The following is a 13,762-nucleotide window of genomic DNA, read 5'->3' on the forward strand; positions in this document are numbered from 1 at the left end:
CAGCTCTGTCCTGAAGAAAAGCAGAATTTAATAAGGGAGACAGATCTAGAAACAATGAGGATACAAAGCAAAAAGAAATGCACTGTGGAACGTGATGTTGGAAATAGCACGGAAGAAAGCAAATGAGAAATGAGTACTCAGCATTGTTAAGTGTGTTCCCGAAAGCCCTCCACGCAGAGGGTGCGGGTCTCATTACTGTGTCATGGAACTCCCGACACGCACACAAAAGCTGCACACAAAAAAAGGATATGCAAGGGCTTTGATAAGCAACATATCATTCTGGAGCAGACCAGAGCAGAACTTCCCATAAACTTGGCCAACTCGTGTGCGGTAGATGGGGACACCATGGCCTAGGCCTGGGCTGCCAGGGCTGCACTTGCAAAGGGAGGGCTGCTCAGCTGGGGAGCTACAGGATGGCAGCATCTGTGCTTCGTGTTCCATCTGACAGCAAGAAGAAGAGTGGCTGCCATTTCAGGCTAGGGGTTGTGAAAACCAGTTTTCTAGGCTTCAATGTATGGCAGTGCCCTGTTCTGCAGAAGGGTCAGCTACACAACAGACCAGTGTGCACAGGGCCAGAGGCTCAAGGAACCTGACGAGGCTGGAGTGGCAGGCGTGCTCCAAAGCGATGCTGTGGGGTGCTAACTGAAATTGAAGATAGGGTCATTTGAACGTCAAGTCTGAATCCCGGTGGGATGTGTTCCAACATGGTTCGGCTTGATAACTACATCATGTAAACATTAAAGTGCCATCGCCTGGCAGGCCACACTTCTCCCCAGAGAGGATGCTCTCAAGCTTAGCAAGAGGAGAGGAGAGTGGAGGCAGAGGAGTGGATGTCATGGAGGTTGAAAAACCCCTGCCAGTGAGTGCTCGGCACAGAGGAGCTTCCAGAGGAGGGCAGATGGTTGAAGGAGATCCTGGTTCTGACAGGCTCCCCACAGAAGGACCAAGATGGTTTTGCTATCATGAATGAGAGAAAAAGGTGAGAACCACTCCTTAAAATCAAGAGGAGATAAATAAAATCAAAGGAAATAAATACTGACAGATAAAGGAGAGGAATTTTAAAAATAATACAGGCTGGATATTTGGCACTGCTTGAGATACCCGCCTCCCATATCAGAGTCTTTGGGTTCAAGTCTCAGCTCCAAACTCCACTCCAGCTCCCTGCTAATGCATACCCTGTTGGGTGATGGTTCCAGTACTTGGGGTTCCTGAAACCTGGTTAGAGTCCTTGACTCCCAGCCCTGGGCCTTGGCCCAGCCCTAGCTATTGTGGGCACTTGGGAAGTGAACCAGTGAGTGGGAGCACTCTCTCTCTGTTGCTCTGTTGCACTGGCTCTCTGTCTTTCAAATAAATTAAATTAAGAAATTGTAGATAGCATGAATAATATACACTCCCCTCTCACTAGTCATTAGTTCAATCATTTTAATATAAAGAAAAATGGCCTTCTAGCTACCATACTTTTCTTAATTAAAAAAAAAAAGATTTTCTTATTTATTATTTGAAAGGCAGAATGAGAGGGAGAGGGAGAAGGAGAGGGAGCAATTCCATCCACTGGCTCACTCTTCAAATGTCCACTACCATGAGTTGGGCTAGGTAGAAGCCAGGAGCCAGAAATTCTATCCTAGTGTCCTGCAAGGGTGGCAGGGACCCAAGCACTTGGGCCATCTTTCACTGCTTTCTCAGGTACATTAACAAGGAGCTTGGTTTGGAAGGGAAGCAGCTGGGACTTGAACCAGTGCTCCAATAAGGGATGCTGACATTGCAAATAGTGGCTTAACTTGCTGTACCACAATGCCGGCCCTGCTACCAAAATCTTTGAATCACAGCTTCATCTCTCCATGTAGAAAAATTCCTATAACTTTCTTGGAACTTAAAAACATAGTTTTTCATAAAAGTAACTATTTCCTTGTGGAACATGTAGAAAGTACAGAAACCATAAAGGACGGGCTGGCATTGTGGCATTGTGATTCTGACATCCCATATGGGTCACATTTTCAGGCCCACCACGTGCGAAGCATTAGGATAAACTCTACATGATCTCTCTCCTTTCTTCCTAGAACCAATGTCATGAGATAAACAGTATCACTATCAGACATACCAGAAGAGGCTCAGAGAGAGTAATTTACACAGAATGCAAGGTCGTAGGTTTTGAAGTCCATCCTTGTTCTATTTTATTATCTTCATGTCCTTCATTTGCAAATATCATAAGCATATTCCAATGTTACTAAGACTGCACAGCCATCCAAAATCCAAAACCTCCCCCTCTGTCACTGAACAAATAGCTTCCAGTTTTCCCTTAATCTAATTGTTTTAAATAAACAATCTTGTACAGAAAATCTTGTGCATATCACTGATTATTTCCCCAGAATAAATGTAGACCTTCAAGATCTAATACTTTTACTTTCAGGGAATTCTTGAGAATTAGATATTGTCAAAAAGTCTTTCAGTTTGTCCTCTCACTGGTAGAAGTGTTTGAGAGTTTTCAGTTCATTATTAATAGCTATTAGCATAAGATCTTGTTCTAGAAAACACATAAATCATGTCATTTTTTTCCTAACATTTATTGTTGAATTTCATGATTATTCTCTCAGTTGAGATTTAGAGATAATTTTTCAGATTCCATTAATGTTTTTATTGGAAATGCATTAAATTCACACATTAATTTGAATAAAACTTTAGTTACTGCAATATTGAGTTTTACCATTCACGAACACTAGCCATCCTGCTTTTATGCATTACATAAAGTTTTGGAATTTTTCAGTTACTGAGCAGCTTTTTACCTAGCTACTTTGTGATAGATCATTCTATAACCTTTTATAATTAATTTCTGCTGATATTTGAGAAAGTTGTTTTATAGTTATGTGTATATATATGTATGTTTATATATATCTATCTATCTAAAGTAACCAACTCTCTCTTACTGAACTCCATTTGTCCTAGTAGTTTTTTTATTGATGTTATTGGATTGTACATGCAAAATGCTCTCATCCACAATAATTTATTTCTAATAATTAGAAAAGCTCCTATATAATTTTTATTTCTTATAAGTTTGGCTAAAATAATTCCCAAACTTTGTTCCATGTAATGTTAACAGCTTGTTTGGTTACACGTAGAAAAGCTTTTCATCAAATAACTTTGAGAAGCCCTAAGTTAGAATCTCCAATACATCAATACATCTTTATGTTGTACACTGATCCAGTATTTCACCTCTGAATAAAATGTTGGATACTGGTTTGAAAGACTGCATGTATGTTAAGAAAATCTTTTTATTCCTAATTCACTGAAGTGTTCTTTTAATTGACAGACATTAAAATACTAGCCATTTTTGTATTCCTGGAATCAACTCTACCTCACCTTGGTAAATTATGATCTAAGAGAAAAATTCCACTACCTAGAATTTTCTCTAATGTGTTAATTTCTGTCTTTATGAGAGTGGCCTGTACTTAAGTAAGGAAGGTGGTAGGTCTTGTGTGTGTTTGTGTGTGTGTGTGTGTGCACACGTGCGTGGATGCATGTTTGTGTGTCTGTTCACATACACACTTCATTTGTCAGATTGTGACATTATAGGAATGTCAAATACAATTACAAACTGTTTCATCTTTTTCCCTGCTCTCAAATAACTTATACAAACAGGAAAAAAAAAAAAAAACTGTTCTCCGAAAACCTAAAGAACTTGCTTCTGCCATAAAGAAGAGTGTCAAATTGTTAAGTCAAAAACAGGAGTCACTGTGTACTTACTTCTCATGTGGGATCTGTCCTTAGCGTGTTGTCCAATGTGAAGTAATGCTATAACTAGTACTCAAACAGTGTTTTACACTTTGTGTTTCTGTGTGAGTGCAAACTGATGAAATCTTTACTTAATACATACTAAATCGATCTTCTGTATATAAAGATAATTGAAAATGAATCTTGATGTGAATGGAGAGGGAGCGGGAGATGGGAGGGGTGTGAGTGGGAGGGAAAATAAAAAAAAACTACACAATTACTCTTAGGTGTTTAATTAATGCTATAACTAGTACTCAATATAGTATTTTACACTTTGTGTTTCTGTGTGGGTGCAAACTGGAAATCTTTACTTAATATATGCTAAATTGATCTTCTGTATATAAAGATAATTGAAAATTAATATTGATGTGAATGGAAGGGGAGAGGGAGTGGGAGAGGGGAGTGTTGTGGGTGGGAGGGAATTTATGGGGGGGGGGAAGCTATTGTAATCCATAAGCTGTACTTTGGAAATTTATGTTCATTAAATAAAATAAAAAAAAAGAAATGGAATACACACACAAAAAAAGAAATTGCTTCTAAAATTATGCAAGTTCAGCCTATCAGGGCAAGTAATCCTCAGAAAACTTTCTAAATCATTTTCATTTGTCTTTATGTATTTTAATTCTTTGAGTAATGTTGAGAGTTTTATACTTCCTAGAAAATCACTCACTTAACCAGATCCTCAAATTATTAGTATAGTATTATCTATAGTAATTTGAATTTAATCTTTTTTTCAAATCTATGCTTTTAGTCCTTCATTTCTAATATTGTGCATTTGCACTTTTACTAATCTCTTCTTGATTAGACTTGCCATGGATTTCTCACTTTGTTGACCTCATCAAAGAACCAGGTGTTAGATTTTTATAACAGTTGCTTCTTGAAATGCTATTATTAATATCTTTTCTTATCTTAATTAATTCATTCAGTATTACTTATTGTGCTTGTTCTAAATTCTTGAATTGGATGCTTAATTCATCCCCTTTATTTTTTTAGTATTCAGTGAATTAAAAAGATAATTTTATTTCTTGGAGTATAGTTTTGCATACTCTTGATAGAATTTATTACGTGTTCTACAATAATTTTCCCCAACATCCAATAGTTTAATTTTTTTTTTACGTTTTAGTTTTTTACTTTCTAAATAAATATAAAATCAGTAAGCCATGAAAGAAAATCAACAAGTGCAATCAGCCCATCAGGGATTTCTAAGGAGTTCTGTGGGGGCAGTGTTGTGGCACAGCAGGTTAAGCTGACTATGATGCTGTTATTCCTCATCAGAGCACTGGTTCAAGTCCACTGCTGCTCCTCTTCCAATCCAGCTCCCTGATCACGCACCTGGAAAAGCAGCAAAAGATGGCCCAGGTACTTGGGCCCCTGACACCCACATGGGAGACCTGGTGGAGTTCCCGGCTGCTAGCTTTGGCCTGGCTCAGCCTCAACCACTGCAGCCATTTGAAGAGTGAATCAATAGATGGAAGATCTCGATTCATTCTCTCTTCTCCCCTCCCCGCACCTTCCTCACCTCACCCCACTGTAACTCTTCCTTTCAAATAAATAAAATAAGTACTTAAAGAAATTCTAAAGGCAGGAAGGAGACAGGATAACTGGAGCCGTGTTAGCAGTCCTCCAAAGGAACTCCCCAAGGGGAGAGCAAGGCAGTCCTGAAGGTGATTAGATGTTCCAATGGAGAATGGCAATAAGGGCAGCTGGCAGTGGGCTCCTTCCTCATCCTGCACTCACACCACAAAGCAGGTAGCACAGACATGGCCAGCAATGTCCCAGGTGGCTGCTGACTTCCTGAGAAGAGGCCACCCCACCCAGGAGGCAAGCTCCTGCACACGCCAGTTTGCAGCATGCTGTATCAACATGAGATGAGTAACGAGATGCCCTGCTTTTTACAACACTAAAACATCAGCTCACATCACATGGAACCAGATTTGGGAATTACTTTAGCCAACTTGCCAGGAGTTAAAACATCTGAGACATATCCATGAAAGATAAAAATTAAAATGGAAAAGAAAAATGTAATTAATATAGCAAATAGAAAAGTTAATGTTTGTATCATTACCATCAATTGTAAGACAGGAAAGATCATTGCAGTTGTAAAACAGACCACAGCTAGGGGAAGGTACATCAGCAACCTTGGTAAACAAATTCAATATATGAGCCCAATAAGCAGAATGGGAAGCTAGTAAATGATTCAATGAGCAGGATGACCTAGTAAAAAAACCTTTCTCCCCAAATGCAATGAAAAAGCCAAGGAAATAGGAAGTATAAGAACACAAGGAAGAGGCTGAGGACGGCTATGGAACATCCAAATCCAGCTGACAGATGTCCCCGATGTGGAGAACGGAGAGAATAGAGGGGAAGGGACATGAAAAGGATTGGAAAATGGAAGAGAAATACGTATTTTCAGATTAAAAAAGACAACCAAAAGTGACATAAGATTAAACATAAGAACAAACCACTGTGAAATTCTTTGTAAAACAGAAAGGGAGAGAGGAATAGAAGGAAGAAAAGAAAAACAGTAAATAAATAGAACAAAGGAAATCCAATCAAAGATTCAGGAAAATAAAGAAAACGTAGTAAAAACTATATCTAAAGACTTTTAACATGTATGTAACATATATGTAAAAGAAATCACAATTTAATTTCATGTAAAATATATTATGTGGCAAGAATACAAATATGTGCAAATACTCTAGTAATCATAATAAATCTACCTATTAAAAGAGACTATGGGCTGGGGTAAAAATAAAGCCAGTCCTTTTTGTCACTTGAAGTCAAATGACACAGGTTAAAATTGAAGGAAAAAGAAATTGCCATATAAATACTGACAACAAAAAACCTAGCAGATGAAATATTAGAAGTGTACAAAACAGAAAAGAAAATCATTAAATGGTAAGAAAAAGTATATTTCATGTTGTACTAAAAAGAAGATTCCTCTTGTTCTCATTGGTGGAAACTGTGTCATAGGACCAGGGTGGATCCAATCACAGTCCAAGAGAATGAAAACTCCATGAACCACATAGGCCACTTGAGACTGAATCCTTGGGACCAGCGTGGAATTCCCCTTCTCTGGAACACAGGACATACAAACTAGGATGAATACCTGAAGGAAAACAGCGTTACAGTAGAGAGGCAGGCAACTGACAATAAGCCAGCCCAAAGTTATCTCAACATGTAATTTATTTCCCTGCGGCATTAGTTACTACAAATTAGTGATACACGATCAAATACAAAGTGCAATGTGTTATTGCTTTGTCTCCTTTGAATTGTCTATCTCCTCCATTAAAATGTAAGTGGACCTTGACTATTCTGTTCTTAATTCTAGCTCCAATGTCTTGCACAATGCTCAGTACATAATAGAACTCAATACATGTTTACTGATAGAGCAAATGGGTGACTAACAGGATACAATACTTTGAGACAGATCAACCAGAATAATAATACAGTAAAAAAAAAATTTCAGGAAATTAAAGCTTCAAAATGGTGTCAGTGTTACAGAGTTAAGAGACAAGGATTGCAAAAAGACTTCTGAACTGCATGCTCAAAAAGGCTTTTCACCTGTAGAGAGCAGTTTTAGCAACAGCATTCATGAATACACACCAGATCATAAGGAATTCATGACGAAGTGGGGAATACAGCAGTGGCTACAATAACATTATCTTTGTCATTTTTAAACTTGGTGAATGCAGAAAGGGTCATGTCTCTGAAGACAGCAGAGTCAAGGAAGGGGGTTCATTGGTTTGTTTATTTAAGAATGGCAAGAGTAAACCAATAGGGCTGGCACTGTGGCATAGTAGGCTGAGCCTCCGGCTGCAGGACTGGCATCCCATATGGGTATCAGTTCAAGTCCCAGCTGCTTCTCTTCTGACTCAGCTCTCTGATTATGGCCCGGAAAATCAGTAGAAGATGGCCCAAGTGCTTGGACCCCTGCACCCATGTGGGACACCCAAAGAAGCTCCTGGCTCCTGGCTTCAGATCAGCCCAGCTCTGGCCATTGTGGCCATCTGCGGAGTGAACCAGTGGATGGAAGACCTCTCTGTCAGTCTCTCCCTCTCTGTCTGTAACTATACCTCTCAAATAAATAAAATCTTTTTAAAAAGGAGTAAACTTATTAATTAACAAAAAAGGAAGTAGGCAATGGAGAAAAATACATTAAAGGTACAGGGAGAAATGAATTATATATAAATTTCTAGAACAAAGGGAGAACCAGAGGAAATGTAAAGCATTGAAAGTTTAACCTGGAGGAAGAACTCACTGTGTCCAGTGTCTACAGTAGTGGAAGGCTGGGAAAGTCAGAGACACATAGAACAAAATCAATGTGCTGTGACCTCCACTTAACTGGGATTATCTACCTACTCCATAGTCGTGTGCAATAAGTATCTGTTGAATGAATGGAATGAACAAACACATGAATAGATGCAATGCTGTAAATGGGTTCTTCTCTGTATCTCTTTGCCATAAACATGATCCTCTTGTTTTCCTAAGGTGGATCATAAGTGACAAGGAATGACAGTTGCTACCAATCAGGGAATGTCTTCAGTGGACATTTTCCAACAACCAAAAAACTGGGCAAAAAGGAAGAGAAGCAAAAGTAAGGTAGGATAAATGAGAAAATTCCCTTGTGTATTTTACTGTTATTGAAGTCCATAAGGATGGAATTATTTATACACTAAAGCTATACATTTTACTGAAAGTTGCAATAAGTAAATGATTTAGTAAAATTATATATAATAAAATATATTCAAACGATAACCATAAAATATGAATATATCAATATTTGTCTAACTGGTAAATAAAAAACAAGATTGAGAAATAAAAAGCATTATTGTCACTATAAAATAACTGCTCAACTTGAAAATTATACCCAGATCTGATTTTCTAATTTGTTGAGCATTTTCTTTGTTAGCATTTTCTACTTTTAATGGTTTTCACATTCCAAATTTATGGAACATAGATATATAAAGCATTATTTAAGGCCCACTGTAAGTTATCTGAAAATAAACTATATCTATATTTCACTTCACAGCATTCTCTGCAGCATCTGCACACCTCAGGATTGCAGATCAAGTCAAAAGCTCACAGAAACAGATGAATACCTTCAGGTCATCAACAGACATTACTGAAAATACAACCTGAGTACATACCAGATTTAGCTTCTACTTTCAAACTATGAGAATCTTACTGTAATAGTGCCTACTGAATTAGAAACATCAAGATGATGACTTTGTAAAGAAGGGTTATATTTAAAAACTCACATAGGTATAAAAATGTTCCAAAGCACTCCATTGCTTACGGAGGAGCTTCATATCAGAAATTTACCACTCCCTAGCGCTTATTTTTGCATGCTGACGTCGACTAGCCGATACGCTGTAAATGTCCACCTGTCAATAAAACGTTTTCTATTTCCAAAAAAAAAAAAAAGAAATTTACCACTCCCATTATGAGAGCACTTTAAAAACTTTGTGGAAAACGTGATGAAAAATTAAATTTATATTGGTGCAAAACGATTTTGAAATCCACGCATCTGGAGGTCTTCAAAATGTTCACAGAGAATCTGCCTTTGGAAAAAAGATGCATGGATTTCAAATTGTCTTACACAAAAATAAGCTTATTTTTAATTCCATTTTCCCACAAACTTTTTGAAGCAAACTTGCGTTTCTGTCAATGATTTAATGACTACTCACTGTGCATAAACCAACCTAGTAACACAGTCATTTATATGGAATACTGGATGGCACTAGGAACTAGGAAGGAGTTGGCCACTGTTGAGGACTAGGGGTAGCAGCCACAAGGCTCAGTTTACAGCCACAACAATTGGTACTTGCATGTACAACAATTGGTACTTTGCACTAAAAGAGTTCATGGAAAATGAGACAAAATGATAAGTGCATTTCAGTGAAAACATTTTTTGAAATGCATGCATCATTTTTTCCCCATACACATTTTCCATGAGTTCTTTAAGGGGCCCTCAAACAGTCTACCTGTGATGTTTTTATACACACAAGTGTTATAAACATCCACATAGGATGAAGATATAAGTAAAAAAATAAAGTCAAATCGAGGAAATCAAGATGAGAGTTAGAATTCCAGTTAAATTGTTTAATTGAATAGTAGACTTGAGAGACACTTTGGAAGAAATATCAACACCAAGATGGTGGGGAAACGTGGGAAATAAGAATGAGGGGGAAGATAAATGATTTGAATGGTTGGAGACCATTATTTTGCTTATTGAAAAAATCTGGAACAAAGTGGCACCTTGGAGCTAACCACTGGTCTTCCTCTACATTCTCACCACATATTGAGGAGCTTGTGGCCCTACCTGAGCCTATTTATCAAAGGCAAGCATGATCACCAAGTCACACCATTGAACGTTTTCAGTTGTAGTGAAGATTCTTATTTAAGTGCTTTTCTTAGGTGGTTTTGCATTTATTTTATAACTAATTTCTAGTGCTCAAAATATTTGCAAAGTTTCACATTTGTATACATGTATAGTATGTCTTCACATTTTATTGTATGTATATACCTATTTTAGGTAACTATTTAAGCTAGTTTCATAACTTTGTATGCCTACTTTATCACACATTGTAAAATTTTCTGACCACTATCCATAACTTCAGAGATTTTCAGTTTAAATATGGCAATGATGTTGGTCACATCTCACTGCATAGATCAAACCTTCACGTGTGCTCAGTCATGTTCTTGGTACATTACCAGGAACAACTGTGGCAGACATGACCACACTGTAGCCCCTAAAAGGTTAAGTATCATGAGGGTCTGGGCCAGCGGGCTGATATGGCACAGTGAGTAGAGACACCATCTGCAATGCCGGCACCCCATATGGGCACCAGTTCCTGTCCCAGCTGCTCTATTTCTGATCAGCTCCCTTGCTAATGGCCTGGAAGAAGCAGCAGAAGATGATCCAAGTGTTTAGGCCCCTGCACCAATGTGGGAGACCCAGAAGAAGCTCCTGGCTTCCCCTTGGCCCAGTCCTGGTCACTGAATCTTTTGAGGGAGTGAACCAGCAGATGGAAACACACTCTCTCTCTTCTCTCACTGACTTTCAAATAAATAAATAGATATTAAAAAAAAAAAAAAAAGAAACAAAGAAACTTTGGACCAGTAGTCACCACCACCCTACACATCTGCAACTCACCTTTTATTTGCAATGCTTTTATTGTTTTTTAGACACCATTTCATGAATCTAAATCTAAATATTTCTGCTCAGAAACCTTTCAAAATTACCTACTACCGTTTTTTTTTGTTTTGTTTGTTTTTTTTTTTTTTTTTTGACAGGCAGAGTGGACAGTCAGAGAGAGAGACAGAGAGAAAGGTCTTCCTTTGCCGTTGGTTCACCCTCCAGTGGCCGCTGCGGCCGGTGCGCCACGCTGATCCGATGGCAGGAGCCAGGTACTTATCCTGGTCTCCCATGGGGTGCAGGGCCCAAGCACCTGGGCCATCCTCCACTGCACTCCCTGGCCACAGCAGAGAGCTGGCCTGGAAGAGGGGCAACCGGGACAGAATCCGGCACCCCGACCGGGACTAGAACCCGGTGTGCCGGCGCCGCAAGGCGGAGGATTAGCCTAGTGAGCCGCAGTGCTGGCCCCCAAAATTACCTACTACCTTAAGCAAACAATTAGAATTAACTTATAAGATTCTATAAGTACCTTCTGACGCTGTTCATCTTTCATCCTTTGTAATTTCCGGTTTTCTTCCTCCCTGAGAGAATCCTTATAAGCCTGACTTCTGGCCTGTAAAGGTACAGGAAGAAAAATGTGTTAGGAAAAAAGTATGACCTCAGTAAACCAATCTGCCTGCTGTGGGACAGGTGCTGATAACTCAATGTCTGTACTGTGCATACAGTAAGCTCTGTACAGGCACTTGCTTATGGAGTGATTTATGCGCATGTCTGCAGATGTCCCTTGGGATATATAAAAAGAAGGCTAGTGTAAGCACAATTGTTCAGCACATTTTAAAGGATGATCTAAGTGTTTGTTTAATTAAGCTTTTAAAATATCCCCTCAGAGATAACCAACATAATTTATTCTTTCTGGTAGAAAGTTAAAGATATTTTTTTGACTCTTCCAACGAGCTGATCAGTCAATATCAGAGACAAGCAAAAGTGGCACTGGCTTTAGAGGCACTGATATATTTACTCGTTAATGGTATCCCATTAAACATCATGTCAACTGGTGATTGATACCATGGAATTCAGGATGCCTTACTCTCTAAACCTTTGCATCCCTAATCTGTATCTGAAGCTTATTTTTTTTTAAATTTTTCCTTCTTTATTTGAGAGACAGAGACAGAGAGCTCCCATTTGCTGGTTCACTCCCCCAAATGCCCACAACAGCTAGGGCTGGGCCATGTTGAAGCTGGGAGCTAGGTCTCTCACACAGGTAGCAGGGAGCCAGCTACTTGAATAATAACTTGCCACCTGCCAGGGTATACACCAGTTGGAAGCTGGAATTGGGAGTGGGGCTAGCACTCAAACCCAGGAACTCTGATACGAGGTGTAGGGCATCTTAACCAATGCCTCGCCACCATACCAAATGCCCACTCCTGGAGTTTATTTGTTTTTCTGAGAGGGAAAACAAAGCCTGTTGAGGAGCAAAGGAGCTATAGATAGCCAGCAAGGATGGTAGGAGTTCCATCAGTCTGTGTGACCCACAACATCAGCATTCCACGGGCTGGCATAGTGACCGTGTATTCTCAAATTTGGGAGATTTCAATTTAGGATTATTTAGCTTACAACTTTTCCAATTTACAATGGTGGGAAGTGGTATGTGCTCATAGGAACTCTACCGCACTTTGAATTGGGACTCTGAGGTCCAATCCTCTCTTGCAGTGCTGGGCGGCAGCGAGGAGACATAGCTCTCGGTCAGCCCTGTGATCCTGGGGTAGACTACCAATACTCGGCAATGTGCTATGTTCCTAAGCTGTGACATTTGCTAGGTTGGAAGGATTAGATGCATTTCTGACTAATGATATTTTTGACATATGGTGGTTTAGCATGAATCTAACCCCACTTGAGTCCAGGACTATCTGTATTCTGTCTATCTGTCATAGACTTTCCCTCTTCTTGCTGACTCACAGCCCCAGCCTCTGCAAGGGTGGCCAGGCTGAGAAGCTGGTGCTTAGGGAATTCCAGTGATCTCATAAAACTACTAGCAGCATCACAACTGCAGGCATCAGATTTCAGGCCTAGTTTTCCAGGCTAGTAGTCCAGAGATCCAGGCTGATCTCCCCTTTTCCCTACTGTCATTTTTCTTGAGAACTCCTTACTTCCTATCCCCAATTCTCTAACTATAAAAATTCATATACCATCAAACATGAAGAGCTACTTTCCAGACACAGGAGGCTTCAGAATTGTTGTCATCTACAGATACCAATTAGAACAATGGAGCTCCATGTGTTCAGAAAGCCCTCGTCTGTCCAAATTCTGCCACATTAGACAGGAAACCACACATCCTATTGCTTTGTCTCATCTATATCCTAAAAACAAGGGAACTGGGAGACACAGAAGGTGGGGAGTGGTTCTCTAATGATCGCTCTTTTTATACTATAGAAGGTCAATTTTTATCACCAACATCCCATAGAAGCCTCCAGGTGGAAGGGGATGAGGGTAGTTTCTATTTAATATATTAAAAAATAGAATAAAATACAGTCACATGCTTAAACAAAGACCCTAAGTTCTAATTGAATACTTTCCTTTTAAGCTTAACATTGTATAGTTTTTTTTATATTAGTTATTGGCTCAGGAAAAAAAGTTATTTTATATCATATACACACACACACACACACACACACACACACAATGCCTTACGAAAGGCCACAGAAACTAAGTCACATGGCACCTAAACTGTGATGAATTCAGTTACTTAGAATTTATTATTGCTTACTTACCCAACTGTGATCCCTAGGAAGGACAGGAAATATCTGTTCAGAAATAATGGGGGTGGGGAGATTTTGATCATGATTGACTTAGCTCTGA

General features: G+C 39.1%; 1 protein-coding gene across 5 annotated transcripts in view; it reads right to left on the minus strand.

Moving 5' to 3' along the window:
- EPSTI1 (epithelial stromal interaction 1) overlaps nt 1–13,762 on the minus strand; it is a 139,078-nt gene that overhangs the window by 17,489 nt on the left and 107,827 nt on the right. For 3 of the 5 annotated variants that reach the window (XM_070048761.1, XM_070048762.1, XM_051850665.2), the window contains exon 8: nt 11,436–11,519. In XM_070048761.1, the coding sequence (XP_069904862.1) occupies nt 11,436–11,519 (84 nt within the window). Of the gene's footprint in view, nt 1–11,435; nt 11,520–13,674; nt 13,708–13,762 lie in introns of all 5 variants that reach the window. The other 2 variants (XM_008260007.4, XM_051850664.2) reach the window with 1 other exon arrangement.

This window comes from Oryctolagus cuniculus, chromosome 9 (genome assembly GCF_964237555.1).
Source record: "Oryctolagus cuniculus chromosome 9, mOryCun1.1, whole genome shotgun sequence".
In the NCBI taxonomy this organism is placed as follows: Eukaryota; Metazoa; Chordata; class Mammalia; order Lagomorpha; family Leporidae; genus Oryctolagus; species Oryctolagus cuniculus.